Source organism: Mytilus californianus, unplaced genomic scaffold (genome assembly GCF_021869535.1).
Source record: "Mytilus californianus isolate M0D057914Y unplaced genomic scaffold, xbMytCali1.0.p SCAF_3, whole genome shotgun sequence".
Taxonomy (NCBI): Eukaryota; Metazoa; Mollusca; class Bivalvia; order Mytilida; family Mytilidae; genus Mytilus; species Mytilus californianus.
In genome coordinates this window covers 26,305,802-26,332,490 of record NW_026262679.1, presented here as the reverse complement: position 1 = coordinate 26,332,490, position 26,689 = coordinate 26,305,802, and the positions used below count along the sequence as shown (strand labels likewise).

General features: G+C 31.3%; 1 protein-coding gene across 1 annotated transcript; it reads left to right on the top strand.

The window, feature by feature from the left end:
• The first annotated feature begins 768 nt into the window (after nucleotides 1–768).
• LOC127734239 (methyltransferase-like protein 25B) lies at nucleotides 769–26,572 on the top strand. Its single transcript, XM_052244015.1, has 10 exons — nucleotides 769–893; nucleotides 6,227–6,342; nucleotides 7,917–8,214; nucleotides 12,929–13,089; nucleotides 16,042–16,075; nucleotides 19,238–19,635; nucleotides 20,276–20,400; nucleotides 22,066–22,198; nucleotides 22,401–22,588; nucleotides 26,386–26,572. Exons 1-10 carry the CDS (start codon nucleotides 783–785, stop codon nucleotides 26,460–26,462), a joined length of 1,641 nt encoding a protein of 546 aa, XP_052099975.1. The 5' UTR covers nucleotides 769–782; the 3' UTR covers nucleotides 26,463–26,572.
• The last annotated feature ends 117 nt before the right edge of the window (nucleotides 26,573–26,689 follow it).

Sequence of the window (26,689 nt, the reverse complement as noted above, 5' to 3'; positions counted from 1 at the left end):
ATTCGAATATCACGGCCGCACCTTGTTTAAATGCTGTTTTTTTCTGTGTGAAATCATATCCTCTGGTTTACTAATTTTTAATACTCTTACATTTATAACTTTGACCAAGATGAACAAAACTATCTTCGGAGAAATCCAAAGACTTAAAACCATAAAACAAACAATGTGCAAATACATCCAAGTATTAAAAAAAACATAAACCGTTGAACAAATAAACGCGGGTACAAAACAAAAGGAACAATCACAAACTGAACACCGAACACTAAAAAATCATGCACGAACTCCTACAAAAACCAGGAGAAAACCCTGGTGCTCCGGAAGGGTTAGCTAATGCTATTTTTTTTCAAACAAGAGTCCCGATAGATAAAAATCCCGAATTCCCGGACGTAAATACACGTAAATCCTGTATCTCGATTAAAATAAATCCCGAAATCAGTTAATCTCATTTAAAATCATTTGATTATGTTTCAAAAATCTCATTCCCGTGATATTCTTTTCTGACTTTTCGTCAGCCCCTAACTAAGATATGCATATAATCTAAACCCTTCTTCAACTGAAGTTCTTAACCTGTATTAGAACATGCCCTACCTTAATTAAACTTGTAATGCACATCAAATTTAATAGCTACAACCGAGTCAGACAAGTTTTTTTAAGAGCTAACAACTGTTGCAATGATTTAATAAAGATATAGGAAAACCTCCGAAAGACACCAAATTAAACATTTTAGCTCTTCTCTATAGAGATAAAAAAATATTTCCTCTCCAGGATTTTCCTGCAGTGAAATGGAGTTCGTTTGTTGCAATAATAATTCTGCTCAAAGTCTCCAAAGTTTTCACACGAATGCTCTAAACTTCATAACACTGTACAAAACAGTTGTTGACGCCTATGTTTCTGTAATTGTCTTCCTATTTCAATCATATATCATGACATTGGACCCCCTTTTTAATTTCTGTATACCAGATGTTTTCATGTTTTTAATCTTTTCAGTATAGGGGCCTAATGTACTGCAAATGTTAAGGGTGCATTACAACTCTGCCCGAAGATAACTGGGACCATCTACAAAAAAGACAACTCAGACTGTCCAGTGACGGAACCAATGGGTGGTGTAGAGATCCCCCTTTGATCCCCAAAAAATGTATTATATCACGTTTTTCACCTTCTACATGTATATGAATTTTTAGCATAAAATGTCTAAAAATTAATTCCCCCACCCCCCTTTCAAAAATCCTGGATCTGCCTGGCTGTCTATGAGTATGAAAACAACTCAGACCGTCTATGAAGACAACTCTGACCGTCTAGAAGGTCATCAAAATTGTTTATAAAGTACACTTTTACAGTTTGAATGCATGTCGTTTCGTAACCTGGTCGTTTCGTACCTGGTCGATTCGTAACTACGTTGTTTTGTAACTGAGACGTTTCGTACCTGGTGTAATTATATATGGTTTTAAAGTGTTAGTTTAAATTAATTAGTTTAAATGAAAAAGTTAAAGTTATTATTTAAAGTTTAAGAATTTTAATTAATATAGTTATAATGACCATCAATCTTTCTGATATATGTTTTTTAACTACACAAAAAAGCAATCAGTAGTGAAATATTTTGAATAAATTTAATTTGAATTAAATTGATAAATTACTAGGCGTGGTTAAATTAAATAAATGTAAGTGACAAGTGTTCACTTAATGGTATAATAGCAGTTTTTTTACTCCTTTTCATTCATCTATAAACGCCAAATAGGTCACTAACAGTAAATAAGCCCAAAGTACTTGTGATCGGTCACAGTTTCATCCGAAGACTGGAAAATTGGATGTTAAGAACGCAATCCGACTTATCAAGTTCTGTTGAAACAAAGCTTCACGGGGTAGGCGGGAGAAAAGTACAGTCATTGAGACATTTTGATCTCCACATAGTGAAGAAATTTAAACCAGACTTTGTTTTCATACAGATTGGAGAGAATGACATCTGTGATAAATTATCTGCATCACACACAGCATCAGAGATTGTACAACTCGCAAAAGATGTCAAGCGCTTAGGTGTTCCTTCTGTAGTTATAGGCTCCAACATCGTCAGACTAAAAACAAGAAACATATGAAAGAAACAACTTATGATAGAAAAAAAAGAAGATAAATAAAGAACTAAGCAACATAAAGATGAGTGGTGTCAAGTATTGGAGACATCAAAGCAGGAGGCAGAAGACTAAATACTTTGATAAAGACGGAGTACATCTAAATGATGATGGACAATTCTGTTCTATTCGCATGTGTGCAAAACTGTACTTGTAAAGTGTAAATTTATGTGCAATCAATTATCTAATAAATAAATATAGATATATCCTAAATTGAGGTAAATTATATGGCCTTCCAAATACCGTTTCGATTCCTAACATCACTGAAGAGACATTAATTGTCGAAATCCGGATATGGTGTACAAATTTTTGCACCTCATGTTTGCGGTATACCATCTTTTCCGCAAATTTATTGTTTTCTGTTTGGTAATAAATTACTAATAAGATCTATTTTGTTACATCTTGTGATCCGTTTATTTGTCAATCGCCAATGGCAGTCAGCAGGGTTTAAGTACATCAGTTGTTCGACCTGCTAGTCAAATGCGTTTTGTTAAAATATACTTTTTCACTCATTTGGTCTTTTGGAAAATGTTGTTTGTGTTGTATTAAGACCCCTCTACCAAGAAATTTGTTTTGCATGCACACGTATAAAAATTGCGGTTTTTATCCAATGCAATCATAGGTTTGAACGTTAATTGTTTTCAATTTAGACTTGTAGATGTATATATATATATATATATACATACATCAATAAGTCTTTTTATTATTTTTTACGTAACCTACTACTCTTATTGTTATTATATATTGATATATGGTTACAAAACGTCTCAGGTACGAAACGACCTAGTTGAGTTACGAATCGACTAGTTACGAAACGACCAGGTTACGAAACGACCTGCACCCTACAGTTTACAATGCCAACTTGATTAGACAAAGTATTAAAAAAATAAGTTTTGACTATATTAATGATTATTTGAGTGTCTACAAAAAGATAACTCAGACCATTCATGGAGATAAGTCATTCTATATAGACAATTCAAGTTCACAACATGCATCCATCTAATGTTGAAGATTGGCATAATTAAATTTACATTACTAACTCTAAATTTAATCAAATTTAATTATGACTTTAGGTAAAACGCAATGAGATTAATATGAGGCAGGCATTACCTGTGAAAGGGGACGAAGTCTGTATGAATTTTTTTTTTTAATTAAAACATATTTTAACTTCAAAATCTGTTAAAAAAAGAAACGGAAATACCGTAACGTTTCCGATTTCGGTTCTGTTGTTAGGGATTTTAGTTGTGACGTTATTTATGTTATGACGTCATATTCAATGTAAACAAAGAAACGCTATCTTCAGGTAACGGTTTTTCATATCAAGCCATTCAAGGAATTATTAAAAATGAAATTGGTATTGCGTTCCTTCCTATATTTTACTAGACTGATAAATATATATTTTACTCAAAGACTAATGCAAACGAGACAGGAAAAAGGAAGTAGATTTCTGCGCAAATGCGGGAAAACAAAAAAGTCTGAAAATAAAAAAGTTAATGATTTTGAGTTCATTAGTAGAATGAAATTTTTCCCGATTTTTTTTTTTTTTTTTTTTTTTTATAATTTTATTGATTTTTCTACCGTAAGAGGGGACTTCGTCCCCTTATAATAAACAAATATATAATAAACAGTTAAGTCAATTAACAGGTAAAGTTTGTTTAATGAATTAATAAAGATTTTATTTCAAATATAGAATCACCATGAAGAAGAAAGTCGATTTTACATTAAATCAGTTATTTTGGACACAGCACTTCATTTGCAAATTTAATCATTTTAGAGCTATTTTCCTAATGCTTGTAGTTTAAAGGTTTGGTTGGCTTCCTTGCTTTGTTTGTATAAATGTTTGCTCAAGCATGGTAATTAAGATTGACATCTGCAATCAATAGATAGGCGGGGCTTCAGCTTGTATATATACATTATACTCTGCATTATACTTAACATCCAATAACATTAAAGTATAATGTACAAGCTGAAGCCTAGCCTTAGTATCTATTGATAGCGGATGTCAATCTTAGTTACAATGCTTGAGCAAACATTTATACAAACAAAGCAAGCAAGCCAACCAAACCTTAAACTACAAGCATTAGGAAATAGCTCTAAAATAGCATAAACTCTATGTTTTAGACGTCCACATGACTTGTTGATGGGACTTTAGGTAAAATACAAAATAAACATGCAATGAGATTAAAATATAAAAAAATATATAATAAATAATTCAAGAACAAAAAATAAAACATATTCAGATAGGCGGGGCTTCAGCTTGTATATACATTATACTCTGTATTATATTTAACATCCAATAACATTTAAGTATAATTATATATAATGTACAAGCTGAAGCCCCACCTATCTATTGAATGCGGATATGTCAATCTTAGTTACAATGCTTGAGCAAACATTTATACATGTTATACAAACAAAGCAAGCAAGCCAACCAAACCTTTTAACTACAAGCATTAAGAATAGCTCTAAAAATAGCACAAACTCTATGTTTATACTTTGTCTGAAGTGGAATTTTAGACGTCAAACATGTACAAGTTGACTTGTTGATGGACTTTAGATAAAATACAAAATAAACATGCAATGAGATTAGAATATCAAAAAAATATATAATAAATAATTAATTCAAGAATTTGTACTTTTTATTTTATTTTAATAGTTTACTTCCAAAATATACTTACTTTCACTTTCTCTTTCAATTGCTATTTATAACATTACTCACCATAGCAACATTGTGACATTTTAATTTTCTCAACTCGATTTTGTACCTCAGCATGATGTTATGTATTGTTTTCTATCCTGATGACTGTGGCCTAGCCACTGGAACATGTCGATTTCAATAAATTACTGGAGCATTCCTTAAAGTGTTGTTACAGGACCTTCTACATTTTATGTTTTTATCGTAACGACCCTGCATACTCGAGGTATCCACTTTATGGAATCTACTGACAGAAGATTTACCAGGCGTCAGTTCACTTGTGTTTAATTTTTTTAATAAATAAAAAAGATAACTAGAAATTTGGATTCACATTCAACAATTTTTTTTTATTTTTTGCAAATTCAGCAACATTTGAAGGATACTTTATGTTAAATATAACATTTAATCATTTATAATCACTAAATGGATCAAACTTATTTTTAATACTTTGTCCGGGTTGACAATATTATGAATATTGTTTCCTAGTTTACTTTATACATGGTCGGAGTTGTCTCTGGAAGTTGTCCCATATTCTCACCTTAAAGACTTTCAGTGATTGTGCATGATAATAAAACCACTAGATTCTTAATGTTTACAGGGTTTATGCAACTTGGTTTCAGTTATCTTTTAAATCTTATGTACATTTTGATAAATAATTTTACAAAAAATAAAAAAAAAATATACTGTGAGATGACCCATCCCTCTTTTCATATGAGGTAAGATAGTAGGCTAATTTGATGCTTTCAACATTTCGGCAACAAAACTAGTCCTGCCACAGGTTGTTTATGCTATATTACCAGTCAGCCATCTATAAAGTTGGTTTTGGCAATATTACCAGTTCGTCCATAGTGGTTTCGGCAACAGTATTTCACAATGTTCATAACATAAATATATACATTAAATGTTTTGAGAAACTATTGTTTTGAAAAGGAATTTTATTTTTAAGATAAAACATATTTTTCTATTTTTAAAAAAAGCAGGCTATTTAAATTCCTGAATAGGTACCCCCAATTTGGCCTCAAGTGGGGTAATTTCATTTGTCGGTTCCTTCTGTTAAGATAGTGTTAAATGAAAGAACTTACATGTACAGGACCAACAAATTACCAGCCAACATTGTATATATATTGCATAACATTTGCTGTAATGAAAATTTAAGTTTGCAAAAACTCTATATTGATTTCATGACTATATAATGTTGTTGATGTAGTAAGCAAAACAGTTAAAAGTTTATAAAGTATCAGATATATGACATAGTATGTTAAAACGGGAAAGTAAATTGTCCACAGTTATGTAAAACATATATATATTATATAAATCAAACTGTGGAGGCCTAATTTTAAAATTGCATTAACCATTTACTATGTAAAAAGTGGGTACAAAAATTTGTTTATTTACATATATTTTTCAGAATTTTTTTGTTGAAGATCATTGGAAGAAACTACCAAATTCCTGGAAAGATGTGCTATGTTGTATGGATACAGATGAATTGTCAGATCTTTTATCGGTTACTTCTAAGCATTGCAGGTAAATACACAGATATTAGATGTTCAACAATTCCACCAATATAAGTTTACAATTATCAGTGGGTTTTTTTTTTCCAACTTGACACTATTTTTTTTCTTAATATAAAAAAATAATAAAATATAGTAGGATTTTAAATGAGACAACTATCCACCAGACCCAAAGTACCAGGATGTGAACAACTATAGCCCTTTCCAAAAACTCATTTGCAGAATCAAGAATTTTACTCTGAAACTATAATTTGAAGTTGGTTATCTCCCTTTTCAAGAAGTAGAACTGCTTTTGTGGCAATGAAGCTCAATGAAGAGTCAATAATTAGCAGTTTTTAATCCCTGCTGATGTTAAGATAATATTTGGTTTATATAAAATGTATCAATAGAAAAGTTACTAATAGTATTTTGTCTTCCAACATACTCATAACCAAACTCTATTATAAAGTTTGAAATGTTTGTAAATTAAAGTAACTCATTGTTTTCTATTTTCCTTCTGACATTTATTCTGCACTGGAGTGAAACAGTGTTTATATACCAGTATAATTGCCAACAAGGGAAATAATTCATATTTAATTGTGATTTTAAAAATCAGATTTAGGCTTTATGAAGTGAGTTTCTAGAAAGTCCTATAGGTCACCTTGTGGTTTTCAAAAATGAACAAAAAGCAAAAATCATAGCTTTTAGAATTTATAAAATTAAACTGGATTATAAGTTGCAGGAATGTTTTTTAGAGAAAAAAATAATTTCATTCTTACATAAGTTTGCTCTTTAAGTTGCACACAAGTATTTAAATTTTTTGTCATTTCCATCCATGTACATTGTGAATAAGCCATGCATGTTCTCATTTATAAAATTAAGGAGATCTGGTATGAATGCTAATGAGACGACTATCCATGTAAGACCAAAGGACAAATAAGTGAACTATAAAAATAAGTTGGTAATCTTATATACCTTTACATATCTTTGATTAGTTTTAAAACTTATAAAGAGAATTGTTCAATGTCCTGTTGATTATAAATACATTGTATTAAATCTTAGGACAAAAAATTTGAAAAATAGAACATTGCACAAAATTACCCATTGAATAGGTTACAAAATATTTCAAATGAAATGGAAGACAGATACTTGATGTTTGTATTATGTCAGAGTTGTTGCCTTCAGTTGCACTACCTTTTGAATTTGAAAGGAGATATCATTAAATTTTTCCAAAATCTGAAGGGTGAGTTCCCTGCAAACTATAACTATAATGGGAGAGGGGGCACATTTTCAACAACATTTTAGAGTTTTCTTTGTATTAAGTATGAAACACATACTTTTTATGTATTTATTCCAAATTTTATCATGAAATTTAACACTAATATTGAATTAATTTTACTGAAATACTCCACAATACAAAGATGTAGGGCCAAAATATCCCCTTAATTTGTTTTACACCAGTATGAATAGAAGTCAAAATACAGCCTTCAACAATGAGCAAAGCCAAAACTGTATAGTCAGCTATGACAAAATGTGAAACAATTGAAAATCTTTTTTTTATTTTGCAGAAGTGTATTTTTCTGATACCAATTCTTCTTTAATTTACAGAAGAGTATTACCTCTCAGCCTTCTTTGCTTCAAATCCTGTACACAAACATACTCTTTAGGCCGCTATCCTGTGGATCTTGACAGTGACAAAATAAAGCAAAAATTTAAAGATAATGGTAGCGCTGGATGTGATGTCATGGAATCAAATCAGAATATACCAGTTCCAGTTCAGTTGGAGGTCTCAGATTCTATGAAGTCCAAACACAGTGTTAAGGATGGACAGTATCTTCCATTGAATCAATTTTTCCGTAAACATGTAAAACCAAAAAAACAACACGAAATTCTTCAGCTGGGAAAGGTAAAAAACTGTTTGAACTAGTTCAGAAAGTTGATTTAGCTTACCTTTGATATACTTACTACTATTTACATATAATTCTTTATTTTTCATTGACATTTAAATGCAAAACTCATGTGTGGATCCAGGATTATGAAAATTTTGATTTTCCCTTGCAAAAAATTTCTTCAATAATTTTTTGAGCATTTTTCAGCAATCCTAAATGGAACCTGACCAGCAGTTTATTTTTCTAAATGGTATGTTGACAACCAAAATTTAATGTTTATAGCCACGCTGTATCTTTGATCTTTTGTATCAAATGTTGTTAAAACCACTAAGTAGCTATACTATCATATCTTTAAAGGAGACATGACACGATTTTCAATTTGTGTTTCAAAATGCTTATTTATACTTAACTTTCCCCAAAAATACATCGATAGCAATATAAGTGTCAACTATTTAGGAAAATATGTATTTTAATGAGATTTAAATGCAACGATTTATCGACCTGTCAAATATGCATATTTCCATCCCGGAAGTCACTCAGAACGAGGCTACTATGTCAGTGGTTACATTCATTCATATTGACATATGGGTACAGCACAAATATAGTTTCCATTATTATCCAACAAAACGCATGACAGTGATAAACAATTATTTTGTGCGATGCCGATGGATTCAACAATATAATTAAAAAGAATATTGACATGATATTTTCTGTTTTTTGAATGACACGCAGACTTAGAAGGTGTAAAGATGGGACTTTTTAACAAGCCCTAAACTACACTTCTTTCCGCCCACTTTCATAGGGAATTCAGAGTTGGGGTCTCGGGTGCCATGCCATGAGTTCATCATAGGTCACAGGTATACGGTACAGATGATTGAGTTTCGCAATTTCAGGTCTCGTTTGAAGTTGCAAACTTCAGGTGTCACTCCACATGGGGGATTGATAAGACATATAGTGATTACGCAATATTACTTCATAAGCTCTTTGTGTACATCCTGGATGTTGGTTTTGCCGAGGGCACAGGAGAGTTTGGAATATATTATTGTTTTGTACAGTAAAACAGGTACAACTACCTGATCATATATGTTTAATGAATACCTGTAGTACGACCATACAATACCCTATGCACTATCAATGAAATACCCTAACCCATGTTGATAACTAATAGACAACCTGTATATAGATCTTATTTTTATTGCTTTTAAGAATATGCAGATATAAAAAGGTTTATAACAGATGCATTTTTTAATTGAATTCTTGAGATGGAAAAGTAATATTCTTGTATGCTTGCAAGTCTATAACTTCATAAGAAATTGTTAGACAAAAAGCATAAAAAGCAAACAAGGAAATGATACGAGAATGTGAATCATAAGTCTTTTACATTCTTTTTCTGACACATTCCCTATTTCCATTCTCAATTTTTTTTATATTGAACATCTAATATAATCATTGACAACTATTTAGTTGGTAAAGATTCAGATGATGAAAAACATTTCTTTTTAAAATGGAAACTTTATAATAAATGAAGAAAGTGTTGTTTACCGTACGGCCTCCAATAATGAGAAACTCCATACCGTATATTTGGCTATAAAAGTTCTAAACGTGAAAATGTGAAACAATTTTAACGAGAAAACTAACTTATTTATAACAAAATAATTTCCATAGAAAAAAATTGACAGACATGAATCAACGCGACAACCACTGATCTATATGCTCCTGATTTAGGACAGGCACATTCAAAATGTGTCGGTGGTATATGTTTGTGAGCGCCTACGGTACCCTCTCCCCCTCCCAACCTGTGACAGTAGTCTTACAGCAGTACATAAGAACTATAAAAACCAGTCTAACGCAAAAGGTCCGAGTACACAGTTATCGTCCTTTGATTTTCGTCCCTAGTGTGGACAGTGTATTACTTGCCAATTATTTTTATACCCCTTCCAAATTTATTTCTCCATGTTTTATGACTCAAATAGCAAGTAAAGGGGGGGGGGGGGGGGGGGGGTGAAATGACACTGTAAAAAAATTTGGGTCATGATTTTAAAGTAAAGTAGTGATTTGGTCCAGCTGAAAAATGTTAAAAATTAGCACTTCGGAAGCTGTCAAAAGATTTCAAGACCCCCTTAACATAAAATTGTCCATATTTTGAGTTAGAGCCGATGAAGTTTTCTATAATTTTGATATAATTTGTCTCAAAAGTAGTACAACACACTGTAAAAAAATTATTGAGAAAGCGCAGGTGGGATTTTTTAAATCTTCATTTATGTGTCTAAAAGAAATGCACTACGAAATAACTGTGTACTCGGACCAAAAGATCGGTACGAAGTAGAGAAACCACTAACGTTAAAACAATAGAGACAACGCACAAATACTGTTAGCTAGATCAAACAAAGCCAAGTACAGCTAATACACAACTCATGTTCTTGAAGACTGAAGTATGTTACATGTGAACATTTTCCTGCTAAGTCCAATTGAAAATCTAACATTTATTCAAATGACCCCTCTTAGAAAAAAATATTTTGAAAAAGAACATTATGTGTTGCAAATATTTTCCTGGACTCAAGCGTTTTGCTGGTAGCAATAAACAAATTGATTGCTAAATGATATTTGGAAGAGAGGGGTGGAAATAAGTGAATTTGAATTTACTCTGTGTAATTCCTTAAATTTGAAGTTAGATTTATAAGGGTCTGGATGGAATAGCATACTTTAGAAGTGTAGTATAACTATATTAATTATTTCAACATAAGATAGATTTTCTTAGAAATGTATGATTTTAAAAGGTAAATAACATAACACATGACTAAATCACACTACAGGTGCCTTCTTACCTTTCACCTGGGCAAACCAGGAGTAAACCCAAGTATGCTATAGGTGTCAACATTTAATCACTAAAACAACAGCCTCCAATAAATGTTTTGTACTGTGTAATTTTATACATTAGGTGAACACACCGATGAGACGTAAATAAAATATTGAATTGAATTGTCATAAAAGGGGGAAAGTAATAAAATTGTTAATTGAATATCCTAATGCAGAAATAGTGTGATAAAGGATTTTCACTGTACAAATCCCTTGTGTGATGTATGGTTTCCAATCAAAAAAATTATAAGCATAACTTTTGGTGATAATTTATACATATTAAAAGTCTCTATGTATTAAAAAAAAATAAAAACGGACACTTTGCGAACGCTTATTTGACTTTTACTATCGTTTTTTTTTTCTGCTTCTGGCGCACACATAATTATAACATTACCGTAACAGAGAGAAAAAAAAAGAACAATTTGATCATCAATAATTAGAAATTTATATTTTCAATCATGATTAAAAACTAGTTTTATTTAAATGAAAAAAATACAGAAAGCGGTCTATTAAATTTATTCATCAGACAAACCAAATATGTATGGTAACAATCCGATCGGTATTGTCTGAAAAATCGTCCTTTTTGGACTCTTTGCATGAAGAATTAATATCCTTTTCTTGGTTATTTTTCACACACAATGTCTTTATAATTTGTCAGTAATCGGGAAAACTGCTGTCAATACCGTCCATAGTGTATCGACATCGTCCAGTTAAGAGACATTTTCCCAGCTTGTAACCACTGACATAAGCACGATCACGTGATCGTTATCTCATTAAAATCCAGTCATTATGACAAGCGCTAGATTCTTTGACCAGAAAAATGCTGATTTATCAGGTTTTGACCAGCAAAATTGTACAAAACATGTTTTAAGACTAATATTTATTAATTTAAAAAAAAAAAAAAAAAAAAAAATCATGTCATGTCTCCTTTAAGCTACTGTCGAGCGGGAAATCTAGGGGCAAAAAATTATTGTCCTTGCAAACACTTACAAATGAAACTCTTCAATGTTTGGCAGGGAAGCTATTGATTATAAGTTAACAAGAAACCATTCTGGTATATAGTAATAATGAAAACAAAAACAAAATGTTACCATGTAATGCTATCTTAATATAGGAAATGATGTGAACAGCAGGCTTTAAGAGTTTTTATAAAATAGGTAAAAATGTTTCTATGCAAATACATTCCTCCTGTTCTAACCTCAGTTTATTTTTCTTCTGATTGTCTATGTCACTGAAACACACCCATTATCTGTATATGTATGAGGCTAGACCAGGGAATTTAAGAAAGAAAAAAAAATACATCAAGAAGACTGCACATATATGTACAAAAGTTCAGACAATGTAATCTAAAAATTGTAAAAAAAAAAAAAGAAAAAAAAAGTATGATCCTTAAATGGATAGTCCATTTTATAAAAATATTTTCCTCTTAATTTTTTAACCTGAACAGACATAACTTGTAATCCTTATATTCACATTCACACTAAGACAATATTTGTATGTTGAAAGTTCCTGTGACCATGAACAAATTTCAGAAATTGTTACATTATAAGGACTATGTATAGTACTCTGAAAATTGATGAGTGGAAACTTTAGATTTGTGTATACAGGATATTTTTTTAAAAAAAAACAAATATCACTATGCTGCAAAGGATAACTGTTTTTTAGAAATTAGTGTAACAAACTTCTTATCTCTTGATAAATACCTGTAATGAAAATAACACAATATGCATTTGCATGTATATTTCAAATAATCTATTTTAACAGATTATTTTTGTAAATGTACAATTGTGGTTTTGAAAAACTGTGTCATTACTGAGTATAGACTTAATTAAATGTCATTCAGATAATATAATAAAAAATCTTTTTGATTTCAAGCTGATCTCTCTTCTAAGTCAAGCATCTGGTAGTAAACATGTTGTAGATGTTGGAGCAGGTCAAGGTCACCTTTCACGAATTTTAACCTTTGGTCACAGTCTGAAGGTCACTACAGTGGAAGCATCAGGATGTCATGCTCCTAAGGCTGAAAAGTTTGACAAGTAAGGTTTCTTATGTACTAATGGATAGAGAAGATGATGTATAAATGCTAATTGATTCTTTATTACAGATATACTATTCTGGCACAATTACTTTTATACATTCTATATTATGCAACACACATTTTGGTTTGTAACTTTTGTCTTGAAAACAAATTTCCTCAAAGAAATCACTTAATATAAAGAATACCATAAAGACTTTTTTTATTTACAAAAACAACTTTATTTCTATATTAAAAAGGAAATTAGCTGTATAGAACCAATCATGACCATCATAGAAGCTTTAAGATATTGAATTTAAATATTTAAATATTTGCATGCCAAGTCAGTTTGTTGGATGTTTTAACAGATACAAAGAATGATTTCTTATGCCGGTATTTGCATTTTTATACGACTGCAAAACAATTTTTGCGTCGTATAATGCTATGGTGTCGTCGTCGTCCGAAGACACATTTGGTTTCCGGACAATAACTTTAGTTAAAGTGAATGGATCTCTAAGAAATTTTACCAGAAGGTTAAATACCACAAAAGGAAGGTTGTTGGGATTGATTTTGGGGGTTATGGTACCAACAGTTTAGGAATTAGGGGCCAAAAACAAGCATTTTTGTAGTTTCCGGACAATAACTTGTGTGTTAGTGTATAGATCTCTCAGAAATTGTACCACAAGGTTCCATATCACAAAGATAAGGCTGGGATTGAGTTTGGGGGTAATTGACCCAATGGTTCAAGAATTAGGGGCAAAAAAGGGCCAAAAACAAGCATTATTCTAGTTTCCAGGCGGTAACTTGTGTTTAAGTGTATGGATCTCTCTAAAATTGTACTTCAAGGTTCCATACCATAAAGGGAAGGCTGGGATTAATTTGGGGGTAATTACTCCAAGGGGGAGGGGGTTCAAAAAGTTTAGGGGGATTTTTTTTTCCAATTTTTTTTGAGGATTCATATTTTTTTTATTCAAAATTTTTGAAATTTCAAATGATTGCACAGTATTATGCAATAGCAAGAATTCTTTAATTGCACTGTATTGGGCAATAGCAAGAAATCTTCAATTGCACTGTATTGGGCAATAGCAAGAAATCTTCAATTGCACAGTATTGCGCTCTAGCAAAAAATCTTCAGTTGCACAGTATTGCGCAATAGCAAGAAATCTCCAATTGCACAGTATTGCGCAATAGCAAGAAATCTTCAATAGCACAGTATTGCGCAATAGCAAGAAATCTTCAATTGCACAGTATTGCGCAATAGCACAGTATTGCACAATAGCACAGTATTGCGCAATAGCAAGAAATCTTCAATTGCACTGTATTGGGCAATAGCAAGAAATCTTCAATTGCACTGTATTGGGCAATAGCTAGAAATCTTCAATTGCACAGTATTGCGCAATAGCAAGAAATCTTTAATTGCACTGTATTGGGCAATAGCACAGTATTGCACAATACGAGAAATCTTAAATTGCACAGTATTGTGCAATAGCAAGAAATCTTCAATTGAAAATAAATACAAATCTTTTTACCAATTTCAATGGGATTAATTTAAAGTCTTTAATTTTTGGTGGTTCTAACATTGTATTACTTTTTTGGATATTGGGCCCATTTTTAAATTGGTCTACATTGAGGTCAAAAGGGTCCAAGATTAAACTTTGTTTGATTTCATCAAAAACTATATTATTGCAGCTGTATGATATGCTGAATCTTATTGTGCATTTAGATTTTTTATTTTGGGCCCTGTTTTCAAATTAGTCCATATTAAGGTTTGAAGGGTCTAAAATTAAAGGAGTAGGCCCAGTAAGACCCCTTTTTGGCCCCAAAATATAGCGTTTTTACAAAGTTGTTAAATTGTTAATTTTTACTTATTTATTGGAAAGTAACATGCTTTTGTTATATAAATATGGGCTGTTTTTGATAATACAATGGACATGCATCAGGTACTAACATTATTATTTCATGCAAAAATACTGATATCTTCACAATTTAAACATTTGTGCTAATTTTAAGACGGTTTTTGTCTAAAATGGAAGTGGCCGCACTTGTGTTCATTCTTAATATTTAAATATATGTTGTATTAAATGATAATACATAATATATATAAATGCTGAGAGTGAACACGAAGGCGGCCACTTCCATTTCAGACAAAAATCATCTGAAAAGTGACGTTAAATGGTATATTTGATAGATTTTGCATATTTAAGCTTCAATCTGAGCGTTTTTAATGACCAAGTCAGTCCAAATCTTTTACAACAACCAATTGAATCGAATGAAGTAGATACTTAAGTGTTAAAAAAATGTCAAAAATCTTTCATCAGATGTACTTCGAATTTTAGGCCGAAATTAGCCCTTACCGGACCTTCTCCTTTGTTTGATTTCAACTAAAATTAAATTTTTGGTGTTTTTTTATATGCTGAATCTAACCATGTTGTTAGATTTTGGATATCATACCATTCTAGGTAAATTAAATGTCCCTTTTTAAATTTTTAAGATCTTTGACCACATTTATTTTGTGTCAGAAACCTATATTATGTCAAAAATTTGATCACAATCCAAATTCAGACAGTATCAAGCTTGAATATTGTGTCCAAACTTGCCCCAACTGTTAAGGGTTAGACCTCTGCGCTCAGCGAAGCATTTTATCATTTAATTAGTCTTCAGGTTTGGAATTTTTTTTATTAGTTTTTAATGTCCCTCCTACGATACACTTAATTCCCCTGTTAACCTTTCTGTAGAATACACTTTGTGGTTCTCAAGCATTTTTAATTAGAAAAGTGGTTATTCACCCACACATACATATACAGTTTAAGAGTACCTTGCCTAGGTGTCATGTATAATTGTATGTGTGTTATGGAACAATCCAAATTGATTGAAGTATTGTTAACCTTATTAATTTAACCCAATTTTATGAAATATCAATGACTTGATGTATTTACCTGATAATTTATGATCTTTTATTTACATTCTTTTCTAGGGATATGTCTTATACTATTAGGTCTCATTTAAAGGTAGGTAAATTTATGTATACATATTCTTACTTCAGTAAAATTATAAGTTAAACATTTTTTTTCCCTCAGCTTATCAAAAATTGTGCGGGCCTCCAAAATATGTCTTGCTAGAAAAACCAAGTGTCAATTTTTTGTTGCCAGTTAAGAAATATTCAAATTTGCATCGTATTTTGCTATTCCTTCATATGAAATCAAATATAAATCAAATTTTTAAATAAAGACTTCATTTATCATAATTAACCTTTTGAAAAGCCTTTCTAACTTAAAAACAAGCAATCGGGTCGGGATGAGTGCTCACAAACATGTTCTGTGTTCCCGCCTGCCCTAAATAGATAGGCGGCCCGCCCTTGATGCCCTTACCCCCGCCCTTCTGCCCTCCAAAGTAAAAGAATGCACCCCTCTGCCTTTTCAAAAAAATAAAATTTCAAAATTTCATGCCTACCGGCGTTTCCGGTAAAATTGTTACCTGATTGTGTAACACTAATTAACTGACAATGGGATTAAGTTAAATACCTAGTGCTTTGGCAGTTTTATCACCTTTGTTAATGATTGTTTACTGCTAATTAGTGGATTTAAGATAATTGAACAAATACTAGATATTTAATACAGAATGAAATGTCCACATGTTATCCATTTGTAATGTTTATGTACAGCATGTACACCTGAAAAAAATTATTTCAGTAGGCATAACATAAAAAATAAAATCTTAAACAATTTTAAAGGCATACATAGTTTTGACTTAATTGGTAAAAAATGTTTTGTTTCATAACCATGAGTATGAAATTTAAAGAGGAATCAAAGAAATTTGTATCTTGAACATAACAAGATTCACTTCCTGTTTTTAATACTTCTTGTATTTCATAATCCTCCTGACATAGGAGCACTCAACAAATTTATTTTTAACAATGATGGAGAAAAAAGAAACTGTTTATACCTTCTGCAATATATTATTGCATCAATATAAAATATGATCATCTCCTGTCTCACCTGTTATATTTATAAAACTCCTTACTGAGGAGCACTTTGGTGTGCACTTAAAAAATACTTTTTTGTAACAATTCAAATGATAATAAATAACTCTCAATAACATATATACTATATGTTTGAACAAGTAATTTAAATGTAGATAATTTAATTACATTCAACATTCAATTTTGCATGTATAACTCCAACTTTCAAAACTTCTTGTTTATTTTGGTATAAGTTATAAAACATTGAAATTTCTGATGATTATTTTCCATACCAAATGTACAAGTTTGTTTAGATTAACATCAAAATGATATGCTTTGCTTCATGGTATGATAATTTGATGAAAAAAAATTCTTACTGGAACCAACATCAAGAACACATTAATTTCTGAATATGGTTTAAAAATACAACTAATGTTCTCCAGCTGAGCCTAGCAATATTCAAGGTAATTTATACACTGTCCAACATTGCCCTTAAAATCTGGGTTATAACGCTAAAGTGCCCTTTCAGACAACTAGCACCCTTCTGCCCTGAGATTCAAGCTGGAACACTGATGTTTAACCCTGTCGATACCTGTTAATCAGTGGTTATCTTTGGTTGCTGTCAATTATGTTTGTTTTTTGTTTATTTGTTATGAACATAAATCAGGCTGTTTGTTTTCTCATTTGAATTTATTAATATTTTGTCATGTCATGGACTCAGGGCCTTTTAATGCTTACTATATATATGTCATGGGTTCTTCTCACTGTTGCTTTAAAAGGTACTGTGGATTCATTTATTTTCGTGGGTATCAATTTTCGTGGATTGAGGAACACTTGCATTTTCGTGGATATTTGATTTCGTGGTTTTGCCAATCTCTACATACAAAGCCAAATTAACATTGGTAATTCGTTGAACATTTGAATTCGTGGTTCACCTGTACCCACGAAACCCACGAAAATTGGTATCCAACGAATAATAATGAATCCACAGTAATCAAACATCAGGTAGATTTATTCTGATCACTCTTTTAGGATTTTTTAAGGAATAGAATATAAAACTATTACTTCCTTTAAGTTACTAGTAATTATTTTCAATTGTCCCTAGGGGGTTATAAAGACGATTGACTAATGATTTCATATTTTGGGCAATCTGTTAAAAATTTGTTTACTTAGCCATTTGGGTCTATCAGCGATATTTAAGGTGTTTTATTTACATCAAAGGAAATGGAAGCCATACACAAAATAACATGTTGAGGTAATTCTCAGCACATGCTTGCAGACACTAAAACTTACATGTATTAGTTCCTGATAATGATTTTGTTGTCAATATTTAAGTTCCCTCTGTATTAAAAAAAAATTTAACATCAATTACTTTGTCAAACCTTCATGAAATTATATGAAACCTTGGCAGAAGCCGTTTTATGATCAAAAGACAGTATACATAGCAAAATTTTCATATTTCCGTATTTTACTTATAACTGGACTTAGTTTTTGGTAGTCAACATTATACTCTTACTATAACGGCAGCAATAACAGGTGAGACACACGATTCCATGGAACCATTTACAAATTTTTTGCCATTGCAGTCAAGAATGAAAATTTTGACAATGGGAAAAAAGCAGCCATAATTTGTCACCAGATGTAATTTACTTCACATTTAATTTTGCAAAATTAGCACAGCCCAGCGCGATCTCTGCTTTATTTGCTGTACTCCCATAGGAAATATAATGATGACTAAAGACATGTTGTTCAGTTGTATGATAATTACAAGTGTAAAGATAACTAAAAGTGTACCATAAAAAGTTTCTATAAGTATGAAGTGAATTGAAGAGATATCTGGTATTCCTCAATAACATGTTTATCCAATTATAAACATATCCTTTAAAAAACACTACATGTTGATATGAAAGTTCCCATTTTTATCCATTCAGTTTGACTATGTCATTTTTAATTAAGGAATATTTGACAGTACTGAATTGCCATTGTTTTTTCTGAACAAGCCCTTCTAAAAAATATGAGCTCATACAACATTTGCATGAAGAAAAAGTCGTTAACTGTTAAATCAGAGATACTAAATATGACATGTTTTTCATTTTGCATATGTTCAAGAAGTATCGAAAATCTTAAGATAAGTTAAAAGGTTTCTCCTCAATATATGTGAAGTACAAGGGGAAAACCTCATAATTAGTAATGACTTTTTATGTTATTGCAGAGAAAGTTGAAAGAAAGCAAGATGATAGACACTACTGATGAAACATGTGCTGTTGACAGCATTCCTCTTCCTAATCATGTGACTTGCATGATCCAACCAAATACCACACCTGGTGATTTCCTTCAAGTCATCAACTCTGAGGCTAGTATTTCAAATGAAGATAATCTATGTCAGTGCCCAAACCATGGGCCAGATGATTCTCTTTTTAGATTGCAGACATGTATAAAATGTTTCAAGAAGAGAGAGATTTCTCATGAAGACAAGAGGTTGCTATTGACAGGGTTGCATGCCTGTGGAGACCTAACTCCTACTATCTTAAGAGTATTTGCCAGATGTGATGATATTCGTGGAGTGGCTTCTGTTGGTTGTTGTTATATGAAAATGTCCACAAAAGAAAAGTATGACTGAAAGTTAAAATTACGTGTAATCTTTTTAACCTTTATTTATTTTAGTTGAATCTAATACCCTATAGCGGGTTATTTTCGCTGGATGTTTATTTTGCTGGATAAATGAAAATCACAAAATAAATTCAACGAAATTTTTTTCAGATTTAGTTTAGTCAATTTTAGATTTGCAGAGAGGATTTTTTTTTAATTTGTTAACATATTTGATTTTTATCTATACCTGGGTTGGGAAACAGTGTTCTTTTATTTTTGTCTAGAAGAAGCAGTTTTGAAAATCAACAGATAAAAAGAAAAATGTTCATGGTTTGGAGACACTTAGAAGCAAGTCTTTATGACATACTATCTAATACTGTGGATTCATTATTATTCTTGGGATACCAATTTTCATTGATTTCATGAAACCACCAATTGAAATGTCTAATGAAGTCCAAATTTACCATAGGCTGGTATGCAGACCTTGGCAAAACCAGGAAATCTTATATCAACAAAAATGCAATTATTCCTCAATCCACAAATATTGGTATTCACGAAAAATAAATGAATTCAACGGTATGCAACTTTTAAATTTTTATTAATAGTTTGATGTTTTTGAAAAGTTCTATTTGAACTGAATCAAAATGTATATTTGTTGTAGTACCAGTGAAGATGTTGGCTATCCTATAAGTAAATTTGTATCAGAATTACCTGATCATCAGCTGACCTATGAAGCAAGAGAAATGGCTTGTCATTCTATAGATGTCTACAGACAGAGATTGTTAGGTAGGTTGATCATGCTGGAATGAAATTTTCTAGATTTCTGAAGTTATCAGTTATGTATTCTAAGAAATTACTTCTTAAGTTGGTTTTTTGAGGTGGGATGTGTTTAAATGTTTCTTAAATACACATTTTAAGCCATTTAACCAGAAAAATTGAAAATGTTATAAGGAGTTAAACCCTGCCACGTTCTGTATGTGCCTGTCCCAAGTCAAGAGCCTGTAATTCAGTGGTTGTCGTTTGTTACTGTGTAATATATTTGTTTTCGTTCATTATTTTGTACATGAATTAGGCCGTTATTTTTCTCATTTGAATTGTTTTACATTTTTCATTTCAGGGCCTTTTATAGCTAACTATGCGGTATGGGCTTTGCTCATTGTTGAAGGCCAAACAGTGACCTATAGTTGTTAATTTCTGTGTCATTTGGTCTCTTGTGGAGAGTTCTCTCATTTGCAATCATACCACATCTTCTTTTTATATTTATACCCCCGATCCGAGCATGTCTTAAATTTTTTCTAAGGTACTACGAATCAGAGCTTATTGTAATATGGTGACAAGCTCATCTGATACTGCTATTCATAGTGATGTGTTTTCACATCCATGGCTCATCAACTTCCTATTTACATAATACATATAGCAGGGGTATCATTAGTGTGCAATAGCTGACAGACATCTTGATTTATATGCCTATAACATCAAACAGACAGTTGATATACACAGATGATAAAACACAATCACATGTCATGAAATGCTTTAAAATATTTTATTGCAATCATTTTATTAAACAGGATTATGATAGAGTACAAGTCTTTGTATAAACTGATATGATTCAAAATCAGAGAAAAATGAATAATTTGTTGCCATTTGCCTCAAGAACATCCTTTTATTACAAACATTGTTTTGTGATAGGCATTTTAGATTCTCTGATGTTAAAAATGATATTTTGTATTTACATGAAAATGTATCCAACAAGATCTTTCAAGCCCCTTCCTCTTTCTGAAAGTCAAATGGTTGTCCTACTTGTGTTTTTTTTTATGTTAGTCGAAAATTAACTGACAATGCCATTGCTAAAAAAGAAAAAGACCAACAGACAAACCACATAGAAAACTAAAGACTGAGCAGCAACACGAACCCAACCAAAAACTTGGAGTGATCTCAGGTGCTCCAGAAGGGTAAGCAGATTCTGCTCCATATGTGGCACCCATCGTGTTGCTCATGTAAGTACAAACCCGGTGATAAGTCTAATTCGGTAGGTCATATTCGGGGAAAAGGGGACGGGATTGTAATAATGACAATTGGAACATGTCTGTTGTCATCTGTAAAACAGATGTTCTATAATGGTCAACTCGTGATGGTGTCTGTAAAATTTACAAAAGGGATGATTTTAACTTCACCACTTGGAACTCTTGGTTTAATAGCTTCCTAGTGAGATTGCATTTTAAAAATGATCAGCTTAATGCTAGTTATGTGCAAAGATTGCAAAATATATGCTTCTCAAACCAAAAATAAACTGGTATCATTGAAATAAAATGATCTCAGAGTATAAAACTTCAATGTAAAAATGAAACCAATTACACTACCACTAAATGCTAAATACTTCTTGTAACCATCTAGGAATTTTCTTTTTATATCTAGAAACTAACATAATGTAAGGTTTGCATCTGCTTTCAGATAACCCACCAAATTTGAAGTTACACTGTTACAGAGCTTTGCTTCAGGAAATAATTCTACATAAAAAACCTGATTTTGTGTTTGGTGCCACTAAGCTTACCATAAAGAAAGCAGAACAAATGGATTTTGAAAGGTGAGAATTTCTTGCAAGGCTAGCCAAGAACAATGGAAAAAAAAGAGCAACAGCTTTAAGCTGACATTAATAATAAGTTTTTTGAGTTTTTAAGTAGCTTAGATCATTTAAATGTCAATTGATATTATGGGAATATTTAATTAGTTTATAATGATTCATAGAATAATCTTCATAGATAATACACAATAATTTGAATTTTCAGATATGCAAAAATTGCATTAGCTAAGCTGGGATTAGATTGTGAAATTGATTCAGACATATTGAAGACACTACTTTGTAAATTATCAAACTGGAAAGATGTGGTAGCTTTTTATACAATTAGATTGGCACTAGCACCTGTGGTAGAAACTGTTATTCTGTTGGACAGGATGTTTTATCTTAAAGAACAAGGTTAGTAGATTGGCATTATATTTCACATTTCCATTTTCATCCTTTCTCTGAAATATGGGTCCTACATGAACCCAAGTTTTTATACGACCGCCAAAAAATTTTGTGGTCGTATATTGGTATGACGTTGGCGTCGTCGTCGTCGTCGTCGTCGTCCAGCGTCGTCGTCCGAATACATATTGGTTTTCGCACTCTAACTTTAGTTTAAGTGAATGGATCTTTTTGAAATTTGACCATAAGGTTAAATACCACAAAAGGAAGGTTGGGATTGATTTTGGGGGTTATGGTACCAACAGTTAAGGAATTAGGGGCCAAAAAGGGGCCAAAAATGAGCATTTTCTAGTTTCCAGACAATAACTGTGGAACGGTGTATGGATCTCTCTGAAATTATACTACAAGTTTCCATACCACAAAGGGATGGTTAGGATTTGCTTTGGGGGGTTATGGCTCAAACCGTTTAGGAATTAGGGGCAAAAAAGGGGGAAAAACAAGGTTGTCCTGGTTAATGGACAAATACTTTAGTACAAAACATAATTTAAAGCAGTGTAAGGGAGATAAATCAAATACATCATTGAAATTATCTCCCTTACACTGCTTTTAAATTATGTATAAAGTAATGGTTAATGAACAATAAAGATAATCTAAAACAGTGTAAGGGAGGTAATCCAAATACAACGTTTTGGTTACTTCCCTTACACTGCTTTTAAATTATGTTTAAAGAAATGCATATTTATAAAGGAAGACCAGTAAAAATATCTGCAAATGTTTTCATCTTTTTTTTTTACAAAAAAATCCATATGAAAGATTTGACACTATATTTTTATTAATTCTATTATAAAATAGATTAAGTTAGCACTATGGTAAATTTAAATGGGTAATTATGGTTGCCAACTCCATTGGAAATTTGAATTGAGATTATGACCATATCTTGAGGGAAAGAATTTTTTTGGGGGAAAAAGGGGGGGGGGGGGGGGGGGGAATAAAAAGAAATTGTGGGGGGCCAACTTTTTCTCATTTCAGATTTCAGAAATTAAAAAGAATTGTTCTTCAAATATTATTTTTTTTTCAAATTTCAAATATTGAAAAATTTCAAGAAGTAATCTTTAATTGCACAGTATGGCGCATTAGATTTGTAAAATCTTTGATCACATTTATTTATTTGTTATGCCGAATCTAACAGTGTATTTAGATTTTTAATTTTGGGTCCAGTTTTCAAATTGGTCTACATTAATGTCCAAAGGGTCCAAAATTAAACTTTGTTTGATTTTAGCAAAAATTGAATATATGAGGTTCTTTGATATGCTGAATCTAAACATGTATTTAGATTTTTGATTTTTGGCCCAGTTTTCAAGTTGGTCCAAATTGGGGTCCAAAATTAAACTTTGTTTGATTTCAACAAAAATTGAATATATGGGGTTCTTTGAATTGCTGAATCTAACCATGTATTTAGATTTTTTATTTGTGGACCCCGTTATCTAATTGGTTCATATTGAGGTCAAAAGGGTCCAAAATTAAACTTTGTTTGATTTCATCTAAAATTGAATTATTGGGGTTCTTTGATATTCCAAATCTAACCGTGTATTTAGGTTTTTAATTTTGGGTCCTGTTTTTTAAATTGGTCTACATTGAGGTCCAAAGGGTCCAAAATTAAACTTAGTTTGATTTTAACAAAAATTGAATTCTTGGGGTTCTTTGATTTGCTGAATCTAAACATGTGTTTAGATTTTTGATTATGGGCCCAGTTTTCAAGTTGGTCCAAGATAGGGTCCAGTATTTAAACTTTGTTTGATTTCAACAAAAATTGAATATATGGGGTTCTTTGATATGCTGAATCTAAACATGTATTTAGATTTTTGATTATGGGCCCAGTTTTCAAGTTGGTCCAAATTGGGGTCCAAAATTAAACTTTGTTTGATTTCAACAAAAATTGAATATATGAGGTTCTTTGATATGCTGAATCTAACCATGTATTTAGATTTTTTATTTGTAGGCCCCGCTATCAAATTGGTTCATATTGAGATCAAAAGGGTCCAAAATTAAACTTTGTTTGATTTCATCAAAAATTGAATTATTGGGGTTCTTTGATATGCCAAATCTAACCGTGTTTTTAGATTTTTAATTTGGGTCCCGTTTTTTAAATTGGTCTTCATTGAGGTCCAAAGGGTCCAAAATTAAACTTAGTTTGATTTTAACAAAAATTGAATTCTTGGGGTTCTTTGATATGCTGAATCTAAACATGTGTTTAGATTTTTGATTATGGGCCCAGTTTTCAAGTTGGTCCAAGTTGGGGTCCAAAATTAAACTTTTTTTGATTTCAACAAAAATTGAATATATGGGGTTCTTTGATATGCTGAATCTAACCATGCATTAAGAATTTTTATTTGTGGGGCCCCCCTATCAAATTTGTTCATATTGAGGTCAAAAGGGTCCAAAATTAAACTTTGTTTGATTTCATCAAAAATTGAATTATTGGGGTTCTTTGATATTCCAAATCTAACCGTGTATTTAGATTTTTAATTTTAAGTCCCGTTTTTTAAATTGGTCTACATTAAGGTCCAAAGGGTCCAAAATTAAACTTAGTTTGATTTTAGCAAAAATTGAATTCTTGGGGTTCTTTGATATGCTGAATCTAAACATGTGTTTAGATTTTTGATTATGGGCCCAGTTTTCAAGTTTGTCCAAGTTGGGGTCCAAAATTAAACTTTGTTTGATTTTAACAAAAATTGAATATATGGGGTTCTTTGATATGCTGAATCAAACCATGTATTTTGATTTTGGACATTGGACCATAATAGGTAAATTAAAAAAATTCAAGTTCTTAGACCACATTCTTTCTGTGTCAGAAACCTATGCTGTGTCAAATATTTAATAACAATCCAAATTCAGAGCTGTATCAAGCTTGAATGTTGTGTCCATACTTGCCCCAACTGTTCAGGGTTCGACCTCTGCGGTCGTATCAAGCTGCGCCCCAGCGAAGCATTTTATGACTGATGGTAATTAGGAGGTCGATTATGTAAGCCTATTTGCATTTTAAGTTTTGATATCATAATGAGCATAGACTCCAGAAGTAAATCTTTTTTTTAATATTTCATATCTACAGCTTGCTAGGATTGATAAATTAATGATTTGTCTTTTACAAAAATGCTGTATTTTTGCTGATGAATTGAAGATGTGAGTTTCTTTAGGTTTCTACAAAACATTTATGAAAAAGTAGAATTATTTGAAAAGCAGAAATTAAGGCAAACCTTGATACATTTTAAGTAAGGCAAACCTTGGTACATTTTAAGTAAGGTAAATCTTGGTACATTTTAAGTAAGGCAAACCTTGATACATTTTAAGTAAGGCAAACCTTGATACATTTTAAGTAAGGCAAACCTTGATACATTTTATGTTTTATGTAGAGTTAGAATTTCAAAAGATCCAGAAATTTTGCATACTTCAGGTTTTTTACAGCAGCATTGAGCCATATATCATGTCTATTCCAAGTGAGATATATACAATATAATTTAGAAATATCTTTGTTCCTATGATTTTTATGACTATAGTTCAATTGTCATTACCCATTACTCAACAGATTACATATCGGAATTTACAAATTTTCTTTCAATACACATAATAATATTTTGGATTGAAAATTTAAATCGTCGGCTAAATTATGTTATATTATAAACTTGATCTAAACATTGAATGTATACATTTTTTGCTTTTTCATATTTTTGTGAAATTTCTAAAATATTGTTTATAATCCTAAGTTTTGAGCCTTCCATCATGTTTAAATTTCTGTTTATCTTTTATTTCAGGTATATCTAGTTATTTGATTCCAGTATTTGATCCAAGTCTTTCACCAAGGAATTTTGCATTAGTAGCTTACAAGTGATATATACAATTTATAAGAGAAAAGTAAAATATGATAATGTCCTTCTAACCAAAAAGAAGGGATTCTTTTGTTGATATTTATAATAAAAGATATGATTTAAGGAACATGGATTTATATAGTTACTCAATACAGTTTAAATCATTATACATATAGATCATACCACTGCATCGAGTGTGATACCATATTTATCAACTTGAAACAGTTAAATTTTCAAATTTAAAACGCAA

Excerpts from the sequence above, each read along its gene's own strand:
- LOC127734239 (XM_052244015.1), top strand. The coding sequence starts at position 783 with ATGGAGTTCGTTTGTTGCAATAATAATTCTGCTCAAAGTCTCCAAAGT. Across the intron at positions 894-6,226 it reads TTGTTGACGCCTATGTTTCT|AATTTTTTTGTTGAAGATCA; the intron begins GTAATTGTCTTC and ends TATATTTTTCAG. Across the intron at positions 16,076-19,237 it reads CTATTAGGTCTCATTTAAAG|AGAAAGTTGAAAGAAAGCAA; the intron begins GTAGGTAAATTT and ends ATGTTATTGCAG.